The sequence below is a fragment of the Oncorhynchus keta genome, chromosome 34 (assembly GCF_023373465.1).
Source record: "Oncorhynchus keta strain PuntledgeMale-10-30-2019 chromosome 34, Oket_V2, whole genome shotgun sequence".
NCBI classification, from domain to species: domain Eukaryota; kingdom Metazoa; phylum Chordata; class Actinopteri; order Salmoniformes; family Salmonidae; genus Oncorhynchus; species Oncorhynchus keta.
The window spans coordinates 20785794-20811244 of record NC_068454.1 but is presented as its reverse complement, the minus strand read 5'-3'; the positions used below and the strand labels follow the sequence as shown (position 1 = coordinate 20811244).

Genomic DNA, 25451 nt, shown 5'->3' with positions numbered 1-25451 from the left:
ATGGCCCCATTCATTCTTTCCTTTACACGGATCAGTCGTCCTGGTCCCTTTGCAGAAAAACAGCCCCAAAGCATGATGTTTCCACCCCCATGCTTCACAGTAGGTACGGTGTTCTTTGGATGCAACTCAGCATTCTTTGTCCTCCAAACACGGCGAGTTGAGTTTTTACCAAAAAGTTATATTTTGGTTTAATCTGACCATATGACATTCTCCCAATCTTCTTCTGGATCATCCAAATGGTCTCTAGTAAACTTCAGACGGCCCTGGACATGTACTGGCTTAAGAAGGGGGACACGTCTGGCACTGCAGGATTTGAGTCCCTGGCGGCGTAGTGTGTTACTGATGGTAGACTTTGCTACTTTGGTCCCAGCTCTCTGCAGGTCATTCACTAGGTCCCCCCGTGTGGTTCTTGTGATCATTTTGACCCCACGGGATGAGATCTTGCGTGGAGCCCCAGATTGAGGGAGATTATCAGTGGTCTTGTATGTCTTCCATTTCCTAATAATTGCTCCCACAGTTGATTTATTCAAACCAAGCTGCTTACCTATTGCATTCTTCCCAGCCTGGTGCAGGTCTACAATTTTATTTCTGGTGTCCTTTGACAGCTCTTTGGTCTTGGCCATTGTGGAGTTTGGAGTGTGACTGCTTGAGGTTGTGGACAGGTGTCTTTTATACTGATAACAAGTTCAAACAGGTGCCATTAATACAGGTAACGAGTGGAGGACAGTTGAGCCTCTTAAAGAAGAAGTTACAGGTCTGTGAGAGCCAGAAAGCTTGCTTGTTTGTAGGTGACCAAATACTTATTTTCCACCAAAATTTGCAAATTAATTAATTAAAAATGTGATTTTCTACAATGTGATTTTCTGTCTGTCATAGTTGAAGTGTACCCATGATGAAAATTACAGGGCTCTCTCATATTTTTAAGTGGGAGAACTTGCACAATTGGTGGCTGACGAAATACTTTTTTGCCCCACTGTATATATAGATTCTGGGTTAAACTTGAAACATTGTTATACTCAAGGAGTGAAAGAGACTGGTTTTTACATCAGAATTTAATGGTTATCTGTAGGAGCCAGATGGCTTTGGAATGTGTTAGGGGAGACGGGTGGAGGTCTTTGGATTAGGCCTCCAGAGGGTTGAGGTCAGGTCCAATCCCAAAAAGGGAGAAACAATGGTTAATTATCCTCACTCCGTCTTCCTGTCGGACCATAACAGATGTAAGGATTGGAGAGGAGGAGGAGTGCCTAAATTGGGAGAACATATACACTTGTGGTGGTGGAAACATGTGTTGTCTGACTGCGGCTGTATTGACCCTCTGGGCAAAATAAACTTGGTTAAAAACTTTCAGAAATGTCCGTTGAGTTTTTACTTTGAGAATTAGAACCTAACACACACACACACAACTGAGGGCCCCTCATGATAAGTTTAACTTCTTTTGTGGCCCCTACGCCCATCAATGTTACCCATACTTTATGTAGAACTATTCACTGCAAAAGGCATGCTCCACAGGTGCATCAAAACCGTACTACACAATTGGTGCCATGAACTCAATATTAAGAGGTGACAAATATTACATCCTCACAGAAAGCTGTGACTAACTAGAACGGTCATATGCTTGTGCTTTTCAGAATGCATCTCTCCCTCCTCTATGCACACAGCGGTTAGAGGGAGTGAGAGCCAGCAGCGAAACAGGCAGATACTTTCATAGCAGGAATCAGCATAATGCATATACTGGATTAGTGTTAACAAAATAATGGCTCTCAATCTATAGGAACGTTGGGTAACACATTATTTGGATAGTCTTACTGTAGATGGTCTACAGCAGCCTTTCTTAAAGTGTGTGTCGCAACCTGTTAATGGTGGGTCGCAATGTGTAATTATTTCATTACTGGAATTGATTTGGCCAAGTGCAACTGCGCTCTCGGTTCAGTGCGTTCTCCACTTAGCAGCTGTCTCTGCTCAGTTTGGCAGCTGCGTGAGTGGGAGATGCCCATGTGCTTCGCGGTTTACCTGATCTTTTTTGTGCAGTTCTCTTTAAGATCACTCTGCGAGACAAGCTGTAGCACTGTTGTTCAGCAACAGATGATATGTTGTCAGCCACTGTTATTCCCACACGCCATCACTCACCGCTGTCAAACGGACTCATGCTAGCCACAAGTCCTGACTGAGCTCAATCATCATGAAACGCAAAAACATCGATTAGTTTCTCTTTCACACAAACTTTGAGAAATAATGAGCAGTGCCCACAATGTTTGTTGCGGGGAAGTGCTTAGTAACGGGTCTCAAAACGAACAAATGAATAAAGCGACACGTCCTGACCAAACACAGCACGATGGTAAACCCAGGGAGTTCTTTCAGAACAGGGCAGAATGCTTCAGGAAACAGTTCTACGCATATTCCACATCTCCATCTAAGTGCTATCTTTATGGGCCCATACATCTCTGTGCAGGCAGCATTTAGATCCCTCTTTTTTTTTAAAGGCCTACTTTAGCTATTGATTTATCTGGGCTTTACAGTCACAGTACCCAGCTCCATGGGGAATAACACTAGAGCCCGACCGATATGTTCGGCCGATATTAGCCACTTACGGGAATTATCTGTATCACCGTTTAATCCACTGAAAAGGACAGATAATATTTGTGCTGAAGAGGGCGCTCTTTACATGGCCCTAGCCTATTTGCCTTGGTATGCTACAGCAAGACTAGACACGATCACCCAATGCAGTTACACTAGTCAGAGAGGAGAGTTAACAACTGAACTGTTACTACGGTGCTGTTTCTACGAGTGCTGAGTATATAGAAGCTTGACAGCTCAATAAAATGTGAACTGTCCATGTACTGTTACATGAAGTGCCATGGTAGGGTGTTAAGCACTTTCAACTCTGTGGTAACGTTAACATTACAGCCCTTTAGTGAAGCCTGCAAAATGTGGTGTTATATTTACTGTTTGCGAAGGTTACTCCTCCAGTTACTCATACATTTTCAGAGACAAAAATAACAGCAGGTTCAAAACTAGCACATCGCAGCTACGTTTTGATGTATGGGTTATCACTTTACGCCACTCCATTTCCATGACAAGTGCTCGGCAAACTAGCTCTATGAGAGTACTTGAGGATTAGTGCCATCTGGAATCCTTGGGACAGCTCCCTAAATCCTAAACTTAACCCCTACCCTAACCATAACCATTACCTAAGCCGTACCTTAACATAACCATTTTAAAATTCTTACTTCAATGGGGTAGGGATATTAAGGATCCCACATAGCAAGGACCGTTCACTAACACTTGGCACTAGAGGCAGAACAGCACATTTTGTGATACGTTTCTCCTTTCAAGTGACAACTGCCATATTTCAGTGGCTACAGCCCTGCAAACAACGAAAACATAGCTAAATATTAATACATTGAAAATGTGTCCTGTCGTTGTCTAGCTGCCTAGCATGAAGCAGCTCAGTCTAGGAATTTATTTTTGCTGGAATCAGTGCAGTTTATCGTCCTTTCACTAGAGTACGTTTTTCCATTAGAAAATCTAGTCTTTCTGGTGCTCCTACATTTTGTGTGGTGCTCCTAACCTTTTAGTTCACAAATTCAAAGCTTGCCTAAGAATTATTCCGCAATCTGAATGTTGTTTTTGCCCACTGTTATCATTTAATTATCCACTTACATAAATCATGTTTCATTCACAACTGTACAGGTGTGATCTACTTTTGGGATAAACCAAATGACCATAAGAAAACAGCAATGCCCTCATTTGTCAAAAATAGGTGAACCAATTATCAAAAATGCTCAGCTTCCAAATCCAATAAATGTTTATTAAATTTAAGAAATCTGCTTTGAGTATTTTTGTATTGCCGTTTTAAGCACAATCCATACAGAAGATAATTTATTTGATTTTATATTCCAGCTATTATTATAATTATCATCAGCAGATATCAGTTATCGGTGAATAGACTCTATACACTCTAAAAATATATCCAAAAATCCCATAATCGGTCAAGCTCTAAAACACACAAGCAGAAATTATAACCACTCACTCAACTGTGATAATTTTCTTAATTTATGGTCAAGAAATGTAGGTAACAAAATCATTCAAGCAAACAAATTCTAATAAATGCAGTACAACACATCTTCTCCTATTTTTTCTAAAAACACCACAATGCTATAATCCTAACCAACCAAAGACCACTATTTTCCTCTGTATCAAATAACACCCCCCCCAAAAAAAAAAAAAAAAATACTGTCTTTTTCCTCCCCTCAAAAGGACTCCTCAATCTTCCTCATGATGAAAGCATAACGGCTACATGACCAGCCCTTTCATAACCAAAGTGGAGGGGAATAGTACGCTCTTTTCAAGCTAATGGAGGGCTAGCATGTCAGCTCTGGTCCCTATAGGAAATATGAATATGGTGGTGGCGATTTGGTATATGGTGGGAAACTGAACTTTGAAGAGGGTTGGATATCTAGGGACAGGCTGAGTGACATAGGATTGAAAAAAATAGTGTAGACCTAACTGTTACTTACAAACCCTTAACCAACAGTGCAGTTCAAGAAGAGTTCAAATATTTACCCAATAAAATAAGTACAATTATAAAAAGTAACAGAATAAAATAACAATAACGAGGCTATATACAGGGTCAATGTGCGGGGGTACAGGTTAATGGAGATAACTTGTACACAAAATAAATAATCCAGTGGCCATTTTATTAATTGTTCAGCTTGGGGGTAAGAAGCTGTTGAGGAGCCTTTTGGTCCTAGACTTAGTGTTCCTGTACCGTTTGCCTTACGGTGGAAGAGAAAACAGACTATGACTTGGGTGACAATTTTATGGGCTTTCCTCTGACACTGCCTATTATATAGGTGCTGGATGTCAGGAAGCTTGGTCCGAGTGATGTACTGGGCCGTTTGCACTACGCTCTGTAGCGCCTTATGGTCAGATGCCGAGCAGTTGCCATACCAGGCAGTGATGCAACCGGTCAGGATGCTATCGATGGTGCAGCTGTAGAACATTTTGAGGATCTGGGGACCTATGCCAAATCTTTTCAGTCTCCTGAGGGGGAAAAGGAGTTGTTGTGCCCTCTTCACAACTGTCTTGGTGTGTTTGGACCATGTTAGTTCATTTGTGATGTGGACACCAAGGAACATGAAACTCTCAACCCACTCCACTACAGCCCAGTCGATGTTAATGGGGGCCTGTTCTGCCCGTCTTTTCCTGTAGTCCACAATCAGCTACCTTTTCTTGCTCACAATGAGGTTGTTGTCATGGCACCACACGGCCAGGTCTCTGAAGTCCTCCCTATAGGTTGTTTGTGATCACAGGACACTGACCTGGCTAGTGGCTCGCTACATTACCAAGTAAACACAGAGCAGGGACGTACAGTATACAGTGATATTGGTTGGACAGATGGTGTGCCTCATTTTCATTCTATTAAACAAGTTAAACAAGTCGTGACTGCAAAACATGCAAGTAAAAAAATACAACATTTTGCAACAGTGCGACACGAATAGCCATCCTCGTGATTAAAACATTATCGTTGATGACAGTCGGCCCGTGTTCTATAGAGATATGACTTGTGCTCACAGTCACAAAGCAATCGGGTGGCCACCGTATAGCTATTAGCGCTCCTCATTTGGGAGTTTATGGCAGCATACTTTGAATGATAATTATGTGGGAACAAAAGGCAGGTTGGAAGACAAAGGCAGGTTTAGAGTGAATGGGCTGGCCCTGTGCCGCAGTAAGTGTTCAGAAAGGGATTAAACAAGGTAATTATCTCGGAGAATGGATGGATGGGGGAATGGAAAGCGGTCTCAGGTTGGCTCTGACTGTCTCCACTTAGCACCTCAGAAATAGCAACTGAACGATCAGACCGAGACACAGGACATAGCTGAAAAATGGGGGCAGGTAAAAGACAACGACGTCGCAGAGACTCTTAGTTACCACCCCAAGACCCTTCTCCCTCTCACCTCTCTGATCTTGTCTCGTTTCTCCTTGATGTCGGGCTCCCCGGGGTCTCCATCGTTGACCCCCACCACCTTGGGCATGGGGACCGGTGGTAACGGCTTGGGCCCCTCCTTCTTCAGGTCCTCCAGCACCTTGCTCTTCTCAGTCTGGATCTCAGCCCGCAGCTCGTCCCGGGACTTCCTCAGCTTCTCCTTGGCTTCCTGCAACGCCCGCTCGTGGTCCGCTCGGATCTTATCCCGCAGGCTCTCCACCTCCTCCCTAAAGAGAAACAGGAAGTCAGCTGACAGATTACAACACAACCAGGAAGTAAATTACATCAAACAGCTTGAAATATTACATATAGGTTTAACATTGTATAACTAAGTAAAGATCTGGGCCACATGTCAAGGCTTATTCCCTAAGGCCATATTCAGCCTACTGTGGAAAAATAAATACAAAGGAATCAAAAGCCTTGACAAAAAAAAAACATTCCTGTTAATCCCTTTTCACTTGCGGTTCTATAATATACTAGATATGTTAGAAATTATAAAACACCTCTACCAGTTCTCAGCTGTAAGGGCCCTGGAGATGCGGGCTGTGAACTGGAGGGCTAAACCCTGACAGAGCAGGGGACTTGCATGTGTAAGAGAGAGGGAGAGAACAGGACAGATAAAAGCCAGCCGTGAGTCAAAGTGCATAAGAGCAACTGCCACACAGACAAAACACACAGTACAGCCTGAGCTGTAGGCACAGAAACAGAAAGAGCCAACATCTCTAGCAGTACAGCGATAAAAGAAAGCATGAAATTGAGAGGAGAGCGCGAGATGAAACACAGCCAAAAAAAGGGGTCAGGTGGATATGGAGGCGTGCTCTGATGAGATCCACCATCACGGCTCACTTCACCTATGATGAGCCCCCAGGCCGGCAAATAAAGATCAGATCACTTACTGTAGCAGACAGGAGACATTTCATCGTGGCCATTAAAACATTAAAAGCCTATTTATGCTTGATCCGAAAAAGTGGTCTGAGGCTCCATATGGAGGATATGATGCAATGGTGGAGCCTCCAGAGGCATGCAGAGATCAAATTGAGCTCCTTACCGCATCACCATGCGCCTCGCAAATGTTATAACAATGCAGAGGGCTCCGTATAGCTCCGCATTAACATGATTGGTTGACGGTAGGTGGGGGCGGGAGGTCCTGTATAAACACACTCACTTCCTTGACATCTTCCTTCACAACAGCTCTGCGAAGCGCAAAAAGCATGAATGCCCTGACTTCTGAAGGGGCCGTATCCCCGTAAATGTTGCACGGCTAATGCAGACATGGGATTGAACATGAAGCGACATTAACTCACCAAGACAGACATTTTAGATGAATTACCCATCATTCATTCAAAGTGGACAGTGATCCTCAGTTTTATTTCATAACCATACGGTTCCCTGATGTGGGCCTATCCACACCCCAGGGCCAAAATAACAGCACCACACGACTTACATTAACCCGGGCTTCAGAACATTTATGTCGATGTGCATGTCGGTCTCCATACTAATTGATAGGAAATGGGTTTACACAGTGATGAGGTTTATGTGTGTTTAGAACTGACTCAGTCCGGATAGACACACTGTACTGGCATTTCTAATCCACCAGAGGGCTGGAGTCATACGCATCGATAAGTATGCCCTCGCAAACATGCATTCAAATATGGTATTTAGTGGGTTATAATGTGCAGACTGACTGAAGCGCTTAGCAGTCATGAGTGTTTACGTGTGTGTGGGGCACGGCAGCGTGTAATGAGATGGTGTTTTCAGCCCACACCTTGCTATAACGGCTCCTAGTGAGACGGAAAGGCCAGGATGACAACATGAAACACCAATAATACGCCATTACTATACAGCCCCGGGGCTAATGGGCAGAGTCAACATCTGACTCAATTATGATGACGAAGACATGAGCCCAGGCCCCAGCAATCAAGCCTGCCTCGGCTAACGTTCCTGTTCCCTTCAGCAGACAAGAGAAATCGCATCTACCTTCCTGATTAGTACCTGCAGTCATGTGCATCGTCATAGTCACTTCCTGCTTTCATTAGCCTCTTCCAATGGCATCTCATATTCTATTGTTACAGGAACATTTGGTGCTCTGTCTGTCTGTGTCAAAGGCCATCATCAGCAACGGTAAAAGGCAGAACACTGCCATATCTCGGAAAATAATATTAACCATGGAAACAATGACTGGCAAAACAGAAGCAGCAGGGTGTAACCATGGTAATGCTAGAACACTTGCAGCCGGTCTATGAGAAAAGATTGTCAAGACTGCACCACGATGTAATTACTACTATGCTTCGGATGTATGTAGTTCACTGGGGTATTTGGAAAAAGCCATGGGATGGTTTTTCAATACCGTCAACTATTTCTCTTTAAAAAAATTATATATTTTTTTAATACCTTTTAATATTTGTAGCAACATTTAGGTAAATACCTGCAGTGAACTTGAGAAATACATTAGGATATAAAGAAATTAAGTTAATTTCATCTGTCACATTATTATGTTGTTTGTTAGTCCCCAGGAGGGTTGCACATTTTGGGGAATATTCAGAGGAAAGTTTCCGTGGGGGGGAGAAATGGAATTACAGGGAATATGTCCAATATTAATACCATTTAAATGTAGATGTTTTTTGCATTGGATATATTTACCATATCATATGGAGACAGAAACATTAACATTTTACCTTATCATAAATAGATAATTGCAAATGATTAAATCCTTCCAATAGAAAAAAATTGTTTCAAATTGAACTTTAATTAAATGAGTTGACTCTTCACATGGGATGATTTCACTGAACAACAAAAGAAAGGGAATATTGAATGATCCATCGCATCTCCCAGAAACGTTTTCAACATACATCTGTAAAATGATAGTCTAGAAACTAAAGCTTTGGTTGTCTTCCTCTCAGGCTTCCATGTCTTCTCCCTGGACGTCCTCAATATCCACCTCTTGAACATCAGCCTCATCTTCCGTCACTTTCCACCTTGTTAATTAAGGATGGCTTGTTATCAGGCTAAAAAAGCATCAAATTTGCCCGGATGGCCACCAATGTTTCAACGCCTGTATTGGTCAGCCTGTTGCGTGCTTTGGTGTGTGTGTTTCCAAACAAGGACCAGTTGTGCTCTATAACCCACTAAATACCATGACAATCATATTTCAGCCCACCAGGGGTGACACAAACCTCAGAAATAACAATATAATTCATGCCTTACCTTTGAAGATCTTCTGTTGACACTCCAATATGTCCCATAAACATCATAAATGGTCCTTTTGTTCGATAAAATCCATCATTATCTCTCCAAAACAATCATGTACGTCATAAAACATTCACCCCACCCAGCATTGTAATCAAAACTTTCCAGAAAGCATGTAGTCCTTGGCTCAGACAATGTAGTCATCTGGGCTCAATAGCATCTCATTAGAGTGCAAGATTTTCAAAATCAGCTGTACATGTGATGGAAGAATGCAGAGGGTTGCAATTCCATTGAATTGGGGACAGTTCAACCAAAATATGCCACAAGACCTAGAATTGCCTTATGTAGCCCACAAAAAAAAGGTTCCCTGTTTTTTGATGAATTTAGGGAAAATTCCCGAGGCTTAACTTCCCATGGAAAATATCCAGAAATTTACCGTAAAGTTTACGACCATTTGCAACCCTAGTCATGTGGTGTTGGTTTACAAGCACACAACGACAAGAGACCAGAGCCTTGAGTAACTCACTGTCGTGCAGCATGCGCCAGGTGACTTAATTCCAGTATGGGATTCACAACTAAAATGTTTGTCAGCTAGATATCTTAGAAATATTAAGTCTAAAATGGGCTAAATGCTGTGCAGTTGTGCATTTGGTTTGCCAATTTAGTAGCTAGTTGGCTAAATGTTTAGCCTCTTCCAAAAATCAAGCATTCGCTTGGTAACAGCAGTGAATCCCCTCCTGAATCAAGAGCCTTGCTGGCTAATATTCATTTTGTGCATGCAGCAAACTGAGTAGCAGGAGTTACTTGTATAATTTAGGTCAGAAACTGTACACAACCCCCGTTAGAATTTAGTGTTGTCTATAAGGATTCCTTAGTACATTATGTTAGCATTTTGGTAAATTATGTTTTTTGGGCTTTGAAAATTAGCAAGTACTTTAAATAAATACCTGCAGTCAACTTCTGCAATAGGTAACAGATAAAGCAGAATGTTAATTTTGCATTTAGCTTTTTTCTTATGATGCTTACCGGTAAGAGTTGCACAAAACAGCAGTTTGAGCCCGCCGCGTGTGTTTGTTTACAAAGAAGCATAATGAGCAAAATGGGAGATTCGTGTGGTAAGTCACTCCTGCAGCGCAACTTAAGTGAGGTGATCGAGTTACACTTGCATGAAATTCACAAGTAATGTTTGCCAGCTACACACACACACACACAATACCAGTCAAAAGTTGACACCTACTAATTTTTATTTTTTACCATTGTCCACCTTGTGATGTCTTTGCTATTATTCTACAACTATGAAATCATGTAGTAAGCAAAAGTGTAAAAATCTATTTGAGACGCTTCAAAGTAACCACCGTTTGCCTTGATGACAGCTTTGCACACTTCAGAGTGTTTTCTATACAATACTAATAATAATAGGTATATATTAGGATCTGGGACAGAGTAGGAGGCAGTTCAGTTTGGGCACGCTATTTATCCAAAAGTGAAAATGCTGCCCCATACCCCAAACAGGTTAAGCAAACCAGATGGCACCATTTTTAATTTTTACGGATAAACAGGGGTACACTCAGACATAATTTACAAACGAAGCATGTGCTTAGTGAGTCTGCCAGATCAGAGGCAGTAGTGATGACCAGGGATGTTCTCTTGATAAGAGCGTGAATTGGACAATTTTTCTGTCCTGCTAAGCATTCAAAATGTAAAAATGGTTTTGGGTACTTAGTACTTTTGGGTGTCGGGGAAAATGTATGGAGTAAAAAGTACATTCTTTTCTTTAGGAATGTAGTAAAGTAAAAGTTGGCAAATATAAATAGTAAAGTACAGACACTTTAAAGTACTAAAGTAGTTTGAGATATTTTTACTTAAGTACTTTACCACTGTAACATAAACTATTAACTCAGCTCCGCCAAATAAATTCTTCCCAGCTTGGTTTTGCTAACTTGCTAATGTCATTAAAGTGGCTAACGCTAGCTAGCAAGATCAAGCTTCTTGGTAACAGCAGCAGAGACAAGATCTCTGCTGCCTAATATTTGTTTTGTGCATGCTGCAAACTGCGTTTTGAGATACTTGCACAACTTTATGAGCTGGGTTGTCTGTCCTAGACCTTATAGTAAATTAGCATTTACCTAGCCTTCCCTATGAGAAGTCCTTGGAACTTGCTCGCATTTTGGTAAGGGATGTTTTTGGGGATTTTATTACATTTGAAAAAACAAATAGCGTTTACACTACCGGTCATAACGTATATATTCCGGGATGGCACAGGCACAGTATTAAGGTATGGAAATCTGGATACCTCCCAACCATATTAATTACCTATTTGTCCAATAATGCTGATTTTTTTATTTTTATATATATATAAAAAAGAGGGCAGTCTTTGTCACTGTGCAATTTCTGGATACCAGGATGTGGCTTTTTTTACACAGCTTCAGAGAATCCATTAACGATGGCCTAAGAGAACCACTACTTTCTCTCTCACACAACTTTTACTGTACTTGTAAGGACCAATTGATTCCCATTCAAAAGCCTATTGTCCCTAACCTTAATTCTAACTCTAAAAGCTAAGCCTAAAATATACATTTACCTTGTGATGACCGGCAAAAAGTACTCACCTGTTAGCATTTTCCTTGCTTTATTATTTGTGAGGACTTCTAGTGCTCAGAAGTATAGTAAAACAGGGAGACAGGTTTTTAGTCAAATAAAATTGGCACAGGCTCCAGGAGAATATTAATTTGTTTACCTATTTATTGATGAAAATACCAGTCGATAGAAATACATGACTAGTCAGGTTTATTGGTCTATAGGTTCACTAGCATAATTTAGTGGAAATTGAATTGGCCCATGTACAGTATATTCGTTATTTACCACACGTGTACAGCATACAGGTAGAGCCCTGAAATGGAAATTATGTCAGACAGCGCAAGAGCGGCTGCAGCATCTTGTGATGCTTTTAAGACAACTGGGAACGCTGAAAAATTAGATGTCAAATCATGATGTCAGCGATCTTCAGGTCTGAAAGTCGGAGCTCTAGATAAAAGGCCTGAGTTCGAATTCCGAGTTAGATGACCGTTCAAAACGATTTCTCACAGTCAGAGCTCGTTCCCTCCCCCCAGTTAACTTGAACATGGCATCAAACGGCAATGGAAGGAAGGGTTCGTCAGTATGTCACACCACTGTGCAATGAGCTCGAGGCAGTTTGGATTTTGAAAACATATACTTAATTGTTTGAAACCTTTGTGTTTAATACGAGGTATGTCTTAACTTGCTTCAAAGTAGCCTATCAGATCTCTTTCGAAATGTAATCTCCGTCACATGGAACCAGTAACATGTGCAGTGCACTTTTGACAATGGCATTTTCTTGCTAATTGAATTATGGAACAAACATTTGCCATAGCCGACAGTCTTGTGCACATTACTGCGCTCATTAACCTTTTGCGACTAGCAATCCCGTATCCGGGAGCGTAATCATAGCCTCAAACGCATTAACATAACGCAGCGGACATAAATACCACTAGAAACTTTTCCTATTCAAGTAAATCGCAAATGAAATTAATAAAATATATTCAAACACAAGCTTAGCCTTTTGTTAACAACACTGTCATCTCAGATTTTCAAAATATGCGTTACAGCCAACGCTAGACAAGCATTTGTGTAAGTTTATCATGGCATAATGCTATGCTAGGCTCTGCTGGCAGCAGGCAACATTTTCACGGAAATAATAAAAGCAACCAAATTAAATCATTTACCTTTGAAGAACTTCGGATGCTTTCACTCAGGAGACTCCCAGTTAGATGGAAAAAAAGGCGAAAAAAAATATTATTTTTGTAGGCGAAAAAGCTCCCGTTTCTTCATCATGCTTGGCTGAGAAATCGACCGTAAAATGCTACTACTACAACAACGCCAAACTTTTTTTCAAAATTAGATTAGATAATATATCTGTCGAGGCAATTGGTTTCTCATAAGAAGCGATTGGGAAAATGGCTACCTCAGTATTTTACGCAATATTTTCTGCGGGAGACACCCTGTGACCACTTGCTAAATATGGCCCCTTACGGCTATTCTTCAATGGAAATGCCTAAAAAAGACATCACAATGCTGTAGACACCTTGGGGAATGTGTGGAAAACGTAAGCTCATTCGTAGCTCATTCACAGCCATATAAGGAGTCATTGGCATGATGAGGCGGTTTTAAAAAATGCGGCACTTCCTGATTGGATTTTTATCTGGGTTTCGCCTGTAACATCAGTTCTGTGGCACTCACAGACAATATCTTTGCCGTTTTGGAAACGTCAGAGTGTTTTCTTTCCAAAGCTGTCAATTATATGCATAGTCAAGCAACTTTGTGACAAAATATCTTGTTTAAAACGGGAACGTTTTTCATCCAAAAATTAATAGCGCCACCTAGTCGCAATAAGTTCATTAATAAATAGTTTCTCAGCATTTTAAGCTAAACGCCTGTTGCATCAGACTCGTAAAAAAAAAAATCTATGTAGCCTAGGCGTACTGGTTGTATGAATTTCAGATCTATCATCCCACAACTGTCCCAGAGTCTGTTTGGAACAGGCTATTTCTTTCGACAAGATGACGAACAGAATAGGTAGCCTAAACTTTTCTACCATAGTAAATTGACATAGACTAGTGATTTATACGTTTGTTTCTTATCTTCTTAGCTGAGGAAAAGTAAAATGTGGACAGTTATTCTATCATGTTCAAAGTGCACATCTGAATTCGGTAAGATGAACCACACGTCGTTGCATGTTGTTAATATGAATTACCATATTCTAAACGTGATTTGTCATTCTGAGCACTGTGGGTTGACGCACTAATCAGGTTTCGGACTCCATGCATATGGGGCCGTTAAATTTCTCAAATGTCCGGTAAAATAAAAATGTTGCCAAATGAAAACCCTGACACGCACTCATCTAAAATATAGGCGCAGACACGGTGGCTACATATGAGGAACAATGATCAAACCCTTTTTCAAAGGGATGCTTCCTTCCCCGGTGCTCCCTGGCACTCGCTGCCTATCCCGAGGCTTTTGGTCCAGGCACTCCGGGCGGGAAGAATGACTCACTGTGGAGAGCAGCAGACTGCCTTAGCTTCCCCACAGAGAAAGCCTTCACCATGGTACTATTCAGAATGGCCATGAGGCTTAGATCAGAGCTCATTCTCAGGGATAAGAAATACAGCCAGGGGAAGAGAGGTTTTTATCTTGGGAGGCTGAGGTTTCACGTTTAGCAGAGGAGCTGGAGATGAGAACATGGGCAGGGCTCTACACTGACTGTTTTTTTTAAGTACAAGGAGCACATCTGCACCGAAGTTGAAGAATATTGGCACACAAAGAAAGTTAGGAGCACAATTCAAAATATTTAAGGTACTCAAGTTGATGGAAGTCTCTAGCTACCATTCCCTACCATTGTAAGTGATGCTGTGTGTCCCAAAAAGCCATTTGGAAATGCTGTGAAAACATTGTGCGACTAGACAAAGAAAACAGTATCCAATATAACAATGTGTCCGACTCCATACCCCAATCCCCATATCCTGCCCCCCCATCCCCATAATAACTAGGGTTGGCAACTTTCCTCACTAACAAATAAGGGACAAAAGGTGGCATGCCAGTGCACGGTGCCACAGCGGTATGGGTATGGTGTTGTGTGAATAAATACACAGTGTATATCATATTCTTAGTCAATTGGAAAGGCAAAACATTTTTATATTCCATTTAGTCTATAGCTGTACTAAAACTGTATCATCATGTAAATGTGTGTGAATAATCCTCAAAATAAATTATCAAAGAAATCACAATTTGGACCTTTACCGCGAGAGAGAGAAAAAAAAATCAAATGCAAAAGAGGATAAAAGGGGCACGAGTCTACTTTTTCCATGGATATTTTTTGCTGCTCTTGACTGATTCAAGCAGTCCTTTGTCCTTTTGCATAGCCAGAGAGAAGTCCTTACATGAGAAGTCACAGTTCACAGATATTTGATGTTCATTTTTGATCAGCTCTGTCAGAGACTCTGTGCTGCATCCGTTTCTTGAGTCTGACCATTTAAATGGTCATCAGAGAGAAAGTCCTCTCCACAAAGGCATTTGAGCCTGGCACACTGAGGACAAATGAGAGGCCGATCAGTTTCACCATTACAAGTTCTGGTGAGAAATCAAACCACTTGTCAATGTATGTAATGACAGTGTCATAGACCCTCAAAGTCCCGTTGCTGCTTGGACCTTTGTGCTGACAACTGTTTGTCCATCAGCTGCTTGGTCTGGTATCCAAAAAAGCTCTTCTGTTGTCGCTGAAGAATCTTCATTTTGAAATGTTGGACTTCCTCGTAAACATCTGTGACGCAGAACGTTGTTTCCTCTGGCTTTTTCACGAGTTGGTCAAAAACACACCCCAAGTTGTGGAAAAAGCACAGATAAATCTCAGCAGCTTCCTTTTTTTCTTCATACTCAAAAATACTCTTCAGTGCCACAGGACAAGTCTCCCCAAGGGACCTGAAGTACGAAGTAAGAGCTGGCCTGCTATGCAGGAGACGATCGACAGTTGGATGAAGAGAGCGCCATTGTGTGCAAAGATGTCGCAGAATTTCAATGTCAACAAAGGCAAAAAAAAGGCAAGCAGTTCCTCTCTTCGGGAAGCAGATACTGAGAAGTGGCTGTAGAGCTTTAAAACAATTTTCTCAATATCCACTGACAGCTCATTTCAGGCGTGCTTGCAGGCATTATGAGCTATGCGAGCTGGGCAATTAGCTTTCAGAATGTGATTGTTGGCATTGATCAATAACTGGTAAACGGAGAGGTGTTTTCCAAAGTTGACATTTGTATTATCTGCTGCATAGGCTGTGATGTGTCTAATATCCAGTTCATGCTTTTCCAGACAGTTCATCAGAGCTTGATGAGTGCCATTTGCAGTTTCATCATGGTCTTCATAAAAAGTCAAGTAACTTGCGCTGCACTCCATCACATACAGAGAAATCTCACGCACACTGTAAACATTTTTCTATTTCTCTTGTTTGAGGCATCACTGGCAACTGATAAATACACGGGCTCACCTTCGGTCGGGGACAGATCATCCAAAATATCCAGCACAGTATTTGGTCCTAAAACATTCATTGGAATCATCTCAGCTTTCGTTCTTCCCAACATTTGAGTCATGAAACAAGGCACCTTTGAGCTTAACAAGACAGTCGGTGCTGTTGTAGCTGAGTCCATGTTTAACTGTATGGTACACAAGGCTTTATTTGCCGCGATTGTCATTTTCCGAAGGAAAGTTGTCACGATGAATGCACCGATATTGCTTGCACCTTTAACCAGCGTGGCCTTGTGCATTTCTGTGGATGCATGCTGAGTTAAGTCATTCTCCTATCAATGGCCAATTGAGAATTCCCGATGGCATAAAGTACAGAAAGCTTTTGCCGAGTCACCACTGACGGGCTTAACCCACATCTTTTTTTGCATTCCATTGTTTGCTGTGATTGGATGAATATACGGGACAAGGGAGGTCCCGTATGGGACAAACCAATTTAGCCCAATATCAGGGACAGCCCAGCTAATACGGGACATTTGGCAACCCTAATAATAACTGCCATGGCGCCACAACTCAGCCTAAACAAAAGAACTCTGCACATATTTTAGATGATAGTGTTTAAATTTGCTTTTTAATAAGTCATGAAGTGTTGGTTTCGATATGTTTGGTTGTTTTTATCCATAGAGCTGAAAAATGTATGGCAAATCTGCTTGTTTGGTTTGGCTAGCTAGACAGCTAGCTGATGGCTAATGTTAGCATTTAAAAAGATGCACCGGCTCCTTGATCAATGACACCTGACTGCATTGTGGAAATGGCAAAGAGCTTGTAGTGAGGATGACTAATGCTACGGACTGATCTGTGCTACACATTAGTTGTGGAGGACTACTAAAGTCCAGGCTACAGAGAAGTTGAGCTGAGGATGACATCAGGGCCAGCAAGGGAACTCTATCACCTGGCATCACAGGCAGGGTACAGAGAGGATGAGGACATCAGGGCCAGCAAACCAACTGCATCACTATGATCAAATCATCTATCTCCACTGGGTTCTCAAAAGCACCAGTCTCATTGTGAAGAAACTGTCCAAAGCTGGCTTCATCACCATCAATTTCATTGTTTTGTTAATCTACCCAATTGTCATGTCTAGTTTGATTTTTGTCTTTATCAGTAGGCCTATACTGCAATTCAGCTTTTAACTGTGAATGTGTAGCCTGTAAGATTCAATGAACACATGAAACAATAAAGCCTTCAATTTAACTGTCTCTCCTGCTTTCCGCCATCCTCCCACAGTTCTCTGTTCGTTCGTGTTCCATCCTTCCATCTGTGTGGGCCCTGATGACATCAGCCCGGATGGACAGTGGGTTTAGAGTTACTCATCTCCAGTTCTGGCCCAGGCATATGCTCTTTAAAATGAGGATCAGGGAGGAATGAGTAAGCCTTCGCTTTTTTACCTCCATTTTCCTCCTGACTATTTACAAGGTAGCGGAAAGAGAATTAACACCAGGGATTTAAGGAACAGCAGAGTGCTGGATTAGCTACCTAGTATTGACACTAGAACCAGAAAGCAACAGAGGGAGAGCAGGAAGTAGAGAGTGAAAGACGGTAGAGGATTTGCAAACGCATAGATGCTGTTTTGGGGGTTGACATGAATAATGTAATGCAATGAAACACTTCCCCTGCACACAGGTGTCTCACCCACGGAAATTACTTCATCCATTGATCTCCTGCTCTGCTTAAAACCTCCCGCTCCACAGAATAAATTACGTCTGGTGGCTTGGAGGGTTTGATGGCTGATTCATAGAGTCTCTCCCTCCTTCTCCCCCTCTCATTACGCCAGGGTCTTCACAGTGCATTACTGATAGTGTTTACTTTGAGAATCAGTCATTTACTTGGGAAAATCACACCTGTGCTCTGCTCATTTGGAATTGTTTCTCCTCTTTAAGAGGAATAGATGAATGCCAAGCAGGTGGAAGAAGTGTGTGCTAAATACCAAGAGGCGCACTGCAGAATAGATCATGTCCATTGTTCAAGGTTATCAAGTCCACTTCAGTGTCTCAAACAAGGTAAAGGGAACATAATGGGTTTATAAATCAGCACAGAATTGAACAAAAATCCTCAACCGAAGTTGATAGCTAAAATGTCCCATCTGTGTAGTCAGTGAAAGCATTCCCTCTCTGGTGAAACCCATTGGCATAGGCCTAAGAGGCAAGTCTGTGCATTTGTTTGCTCTGTATCAAAACTGCTCTCAGAGAGAAGGGCTCTCCTGGGAACAATAGCCTCATGGTATCGATCAAGTGATGCACACAAGTCTAGCTTTACTTCACCTTTAAGTAGAGGTCTGACAGACAGTGAATAAAATACATGCTGAGTACAATTGTTCCGTCTTCCTCCTCCACCTTCTTCTCCTCCTTTGCCTTGTGTTCATATAAGCCGCTGCTGGCCATAGACTTCCCATCCCAGACTTCCCATGACCCACTTGGCATGCCTGAAGCGAGCGGTGGTGTAACGGACGACAGCACTCCAAGCTCGGCATTCAGGGGGTGTGTAATGACATACTTTCCCTGGCTGCTCAGCCATTGTTCCAGCTAGTCACCTGAGCCCCTGGCTGTATGGCCTCATCACAGCATCATGACCTATATCCCTGTTTGACTAATGCCTTTTAACAGCGTTCCTCAGCGCTACAATCCTAGGGACCAACAGGGCTGTACAATTACTCTACCCCAGAAGTAGTAACACTCATGATTCAATTATCAATCATCAAGCTTGAGGCTAGATGAATATGGCGTGGGCTGCTACAAAATGGTGCTCTACACAGTAAGACCAGTCAACTGAAAAACAAAATGGGAAATTGTGGGTTTTAGATAAGGTGCTGAATCACAAACCTCTGCTGGAGCTCCAATTTCATTTACTCATAAGCATGTACTAATTACCACACCAGTTGCCAACAACCGCTGGGGTCAATTCCACTTCAATCTCTAAGGTCCTGAATTGAAGGCCATAGAGATTGGATACGGTTTCTAATTCACTGGGCCTCAGTTTGAACTAATTTCCTGAATTGGCAAGAGTAGATTGCAGCTCCGGTCAGTTGGCTAGCAAGTGATGCCACTCGGCTTAAGTGCTGTCCCTGCCAGCCATTGTGTTTTAGAGAGCATTGTGTTACAGTCAGACACACAAACAAGTCTCCCTCTCAAAGAAGCTCGTCATCACCATTAACGAATGGGAGCAGCTTGGAGCAGACAAACGGAGGCAAAGTGAGACACTCCAACAGGCGATGACGAGTCAAACACACTGCTCTGTTCAGGCAGGTGCTGGCACCATGGCTGGCTGACACTGTCGTCCCTGAGTAATGTGCAGGATGCTGGGAGAGCCTTCTCCATTGGTCTCTCCCCTCCCTTAGGGGGTCTGGGCTGATCAGCGCTTTGTGACAGAGCACTAAGTCCATGATGAATCCAGCTTCGGACTGTTTTAGTCATGGGCCCTGCAGTTCACTTACAGCTGAGTCTGACTGCTGCAGCATGGAAACTGTGTGTGTGTGTGTGTGTGTTACTGAATTGATTGGCTTTTCAGCAATGTGCTCTGTATTGATGGATTCTTGTGTTTCAGATGTGTCTTTTTCTAGAAATGTGTATAGCCATCATGTTTATCTTGATGGCCTTCTATTAGTCTAGTCATACACTGAGTGTATAAAACCTTAGGGTCACTTGCTCTTTCCATGACAGACTGGGTGAATACCAAAGCTATGATCCCTTGATGTTGCCTGCTAAATCTACTTCAGCCAAAGTAGATGAAGGGGAGGAGACTGGTTAAAGAAGGATTTTGAAGCCTTAAGAAATGGATTGTGTATGTGTGCCATTCAGAGGGTGAATGGACAAGAAAATATTTAAGTACCTTTGAACGGGGTATGGTAGTATGTGCCAGGCGCACCGGTTTGGGCCAAGAACTGCAATGCTGCTGGGTTTTTCCACACTCAACAGTTTCCAACAGTTACCAAAAATGGTCCACCACCCAAAGGACATCAAATTGTAAAGTCCACGCCCTAACAAATTGAGGCTGGGGGTTGTAACTCAATATTATTAAGGTGTTCCTCATGTTTTGTACTCTATTTCAACCACATTTCTCTATGGTTGTCTTTCAATAACCATGTAGCATAGATCTCCCAGTCACATTAGTCTTGTGTCTCTGGGATTTTGTTTGTGTTGCACCTTCTCAGACCAGTCTGCCCTTCTCTACCACTCATCTTACACACACACACAAAACCGTTTACAGCTTGAGTACATTCTGGGATCGTCAGAAAGACAAAAACCATCTACAGCACATGCATGAAAATCCCAGATCGAGGGCCATTAAGTTGCCTAGCCATTTCATGGATGGCAGAAACTGGTAGGTGTGTGGGGGATGAGAAGAGACACAGAGCTCATGTTTGGCTCCAGAGCCTGAGGAGCCCTGAGAGGAGATCCTCTTTATGGGTCATAAGTGAAAGCAGATGCCCAGCTGTTTCCACACATAATATATTATTCATGAACAGGCAGCAAAGCTGACCCGGGTAGTGTATTCACAGAGAGAAATCCCTGCGACATGACAGTCTTTCACCATGGATTCAACCCAGTGAATGAGTTCCCCTAGCGCAACAAGCAGTAATGCCAGCTTTCCAACAGTCTAAATAAAGCATGTCGCATGCTTCTCAGATGAAATAGTGTATGACAACTTTGTGACTGTTTGTTGTGTTCTGCAGTTTCTTTTGTTTTGGGAGGGGGGGGTGATTAAAAAAAACAGCATGTTAATAAAAGATAATGAGAAAACCAAAGCCTCCCCATTGCTCTGCATGGTGTTCTTGTTTACACTGATTTGGTTACCCCCCACTGAAGAAGCAGCATATATTGGTAGTAGGCCTAATCATGTATGATGAGATGACAGTACCCATCCCATGGTGACCTGGAGGTGTTCAGCTATATTCTGAGAGCCAGTGGATCAGGAACCCATTTTAGAAGTGCAGTCACACACACATGCTTCCTTCTCAGTGTGAAGCACTGCCTGTCACTGGTTTCACCAGATCTGCAATCCAATACGTTTTGTTCCATAAGCTCCCCCGCACCGAGATGGGCGAGGTGTGTGCGCACGTGTATATCGGAGTGTATTATTAGTCACTGTTCAGTGCAATGCTCACACACACACACAGAGAGCCGCAGATGAATCTAGTCATGCTGTTTGTGTCTTTTTTTTTATTCATGAATTGATCCCAACCCTGCTACGGCTGGCTCTGGCATGATGACACTGGTTGGGCAAATTGTTCCTTCAAGGGACCAGGTCAAGCTCTTACCGACTTGGCAGACAGAGATATTTAAGAAATATACAGTACCAGTCCAAAATTTGGACACACATATTCATTAAAGGGTTTTTCTTCATTTTTACTATTTTCTACATTGTAGAATAATAGTGAAGATGTCAAAACTAGGAAAGTACACATATGGAATCATATAGTAAGCAACAACAAAAAAAAAATCCAACAAATCTAAATATATTTTATATTTGAGGTTCTTCAAAATAGCCACCCTTTGCATACTAGGAATTCTCCAAACCAGCTTCACCTGTAATACTTCAACAGTCTTGAAGGAATACCAACATATGCTGAGCACTTGCTGGCTGCTTCTCCCTCACTCTGCGGTCCAACTAATCCCAAACCATCTCAATTGGGTTGAAGTCATGTGATTGTGGAGGCCAAGTCATCTGATGCAGCACTCCATCACTCTCCTTCTTGGTCAAATAGCCCTTATACAGCCTGGAGGTGTGTTGGGTCATTGTCCTGTTGAAAAACAAATGATCGTCCCACTAAGCACAAAGCAGATGGGATGGCATATTGCTGCAGAATGTTGTGGTAGCCGTGCTGGTTAAGTGTGCCTTGAATACTAAATAATTCACTAACGGTGTCACCAGAAAAGCACCCCCACACCTCCTCCAGGCTTCGGGGGGGGGGGACCACACATGCAGAGATCATCCATTCACCTACTCTGCTTCTCACAAAGACACAGCGGTTGGAAACAGAAATCTAAAATTTGGACTCATCAGACCAAAGGACAGATTTCCACCGGTCCAATGTCCATTGGTTGTGTTTCTTGGCCCAAGCAAGTCTATTCTTATTGGTGTCTTTTAGTAGTGGTTTCTTTGCAGCAATTCGACCATGAAGGCCTGATTCACGCAGTCTCCTCTGAACAATTGATGTTGAGATGTGTCTGTTACGTGAACTCTGTGAAGCATTTATTTGGGCTGCAATTTCTCAGGCTGGTAACTAACTTATTCTCTGCAGCAGAGGTAACTCTGGGTCGTCCTTTCCTGTGGCGGTCCTCATGAGAGCCAGTTTCATCATAGCGCTTCATGGTTTTTGCGACTGCACTTGAATAAACTTTCAAAGTGCTTTACATTTTCCAGATTGACTGAGCTTCATGTGTTAAAGGAATGATGGAATGTCATTTCTCTTGCTTATTTGAATGGTTCTTGCCATAATATAGACTTGGTATTTTACCAAATAGGGCAGTCTCTGTACCACCCTTACCTTGTCATAACAATTGATTGGCTCAAACGCATTAAGGAAAGAAGTTCCACAAATTAAACTTAACAAGGCACACCTGTTAATTAAAATGCATTCCAGGTGACTACCTCATGAAGCTGGTTGAGAGAATGCCAAGAGTGTGCAAAGCTGTCAAGGTAAAGGGTAGCTATTTAAAGAATCTCAAATATATTTTTACTTGTTCAACACTTTTGTTTACTACATGATTCCATGTGTGTTATTCACTAGTTTTGATGTCTTCGCTATTATTCTTCTACAAGGTAGAAAATAGCAAAAATTTTTAAAAAATCCTTGAATGAGTAGGTGTTCAAACTTTTGACTGGTACTCTGTGTGTGTGTGTGCGCATGTGTGCGAGATATGAGGTTGACCGAATATGATTTGTCAACGCCGATACAGATTATTGGAGAACCAAAATTAAGCCGATACCGATTCAAATCAGCCTGTTTTTTATTTTACTTGTAATAATGACAATTACAACAATACTGAATGAACACTTTTAGTTTAACTTAATACATCAATAAAATCAATTTAGCCTCAAATAAATAATCAAACATGTCCAATTTGTTTTAAATAATGCAAAAAACAAAAATGTTGGAGAAGAAAGTAAAAGTGCAATATGTGCCATGTAAAAAAGCTAACGTTTAAGTTCCTTGCTCAGGACATGAGAACATATGAAAGCTGGTGGTTCCTTTTAACATGAGTCGTCAATATTCCCAGGTAAGAAGTTTTAGGTTGTAGTTATTATAGGACTATTTCTCCCGATGCCATTTGTATTTCATATACCTTTAGACGTTCTTTTAGGCACTTTAGTATTGCCAGCATAACAGTATAGCTTCCGTTCCTCTCCTCCCCCCTACTTGGGCTCGAACCAGGAACACAGACAACAGCTACCCTAGAAGCATCGTTACCCATCGCTCCACAAAAGCCGCCGCCCTTGCAGAGCAAGGAGAACAACTACTTTAAGGTCTCAGAGCGAGCGACGTCACCGATTGAAACGCTATTAGCACGAACCCCGCTAACTAGCTCGGGAGTGGATAGGCTTGAAGTCATAAACAGCTCAATGCTTGAAGCACAGCGAAGAGCTAATGGCAAACGCACAAAGGTGCTGTTTGAATGAATGCTTAAGAGCCTGCTGCTGCCTACCACCGCTCAGTCAGACTGCTCTATCAAATCATATATTTAATTATAACATAATAAACACACAGAAATACGAGCCTAGGTCTTTAATATGGTCAAATCCAGAAACTATCATACCGAAAACAAAACGTTTATTCTTTAAGTGAAATACAGAACCATTCCATACTTTATCTAACGGGTGGCATCCATAAGTCTATATATTCCTGTTCCATTGCACAACCTTCAATGTTATGTCATCATTACGTAAAATTCTGGCAAATTAATACCCTGACTTTGCGTGCAATGTACACAAGAGAAGTGACACAATTTCCCCAGTTTAATATTGCCTGCTAACCTGGATTTCTTTTAACTAAATATGCAGGTTTAATAAAATATACTTGTGTATTGATTTTAAGAAAGGCATTGATGTTTATGGTTAGGTACATTTGTGCAACGATTATGCTTTTTTCGCAAATGCGCTTTTGTTAAATCATCCCGCGTTGGGCGAAGTTGGCTGTTTTTGTTAGGAATAAATAGTCTTCACACAGTTCGCAACTAGCCAGGCTGCCCAAACTGCTGCATATACCCTGACTCTGTTGCACAGAACGCAAGGGAAGTGACAATTTCCAAAGCTAAAATAAATGTGTGAAAGCAGGCAATATTAACTAAATTTGCACGTTTAAAAAATATATAGTTGTCTATTGATTTTAAGAAAGGCGTTGAGTTTATGGTTTGGTACAAATTAGTGCAACGACAGGGCTATTTTCGAGAATGCGCTTGTTAAATCACCCGTTTGGCGAAGTAAGCTATGATTCAATTATAAATTAACAGGCACCGCATCGATTATATGCAACGCAGGACAAGCTAGATAAACTAGTAATATTGTCAACCATGTGTAGTTAACTAGTGATTATGTTAAGATTCATTGTTTTTTATAAGATATGTTTAATGCTAGCTAGCACCTTACCTTGGCTTCTTGCTGCACTCGCATAACAGGTAGTCAGTCTGTCACGCAGTCTCCTCGTGGAGTGCAATGTAATCGGCCATGATCGGAGTACAAAAATGCAGATTACCGATTGTTATGAAAACTTTAAAAATCGGCCCTAATTTAAAAAATATATATATAAACACACACACACACACAATGAATTGTGCTCTTTCATGAACAATAACAGTGATGCCTATGAATACGTGTGTCCTTTCCCAAAATCTGTTTGGTGAACACTGGCTGAACCCGTCAGATAACTTGATGTGTTGATAGGATTCAAAACAAACTGACCGAAAACAAAATATCTAAACAACTTCAGATCTGTCAGTAATTCCTAATGGATTTCTCAACTCACCCTCAAGCTTAACATTCAACTCAACCATAGGCATAAATAAATAATGAACACAGCACACAAAATTCTAGTCATGTTTACGAGAGTATACTGAACTCACTTCAAGCTGGGAGTTAAAAGCATGTGAGCCAAGGATTCAATCCTTTACAATTTAATGTCACTGCCAAGAAATCACAACACCTTCGGAAACAATGGGCCGATCCAACAGAGGACAGTACAGGGAGAGTGCCAAACCAGAC

The 25451-nt window shown here is 41.8% G+C and overlaps 1 protein-coding gene across 3 annotated transcripts in view; it reads right to left on the bottom strand.

Annotated features, from left to right (window-relative positions):
• Nucleotides 1-25451, bottom strand: part of LOC118366814 (mannosyl-oligosaccharide 1,2-alpha-mannosidase IB) — a 111947-nt gene that overhangs the window by 80459 nt on the left and 6037 nt on the right. For all 3 annotated transcript variants that reach the window (XM_035749529.2, XM_035749530.2, XM_035749531.2), the window contains one exon: nucleotides 5958-6213. In XM_035749529.2, the coding sequence (XP_035605422.1) occupies nucleotides 5958-6213 (256 nt within the window). The remainder of the gene's footprint in view (nucleotides 1-5957; nucleotides 6214-25451) is intronic.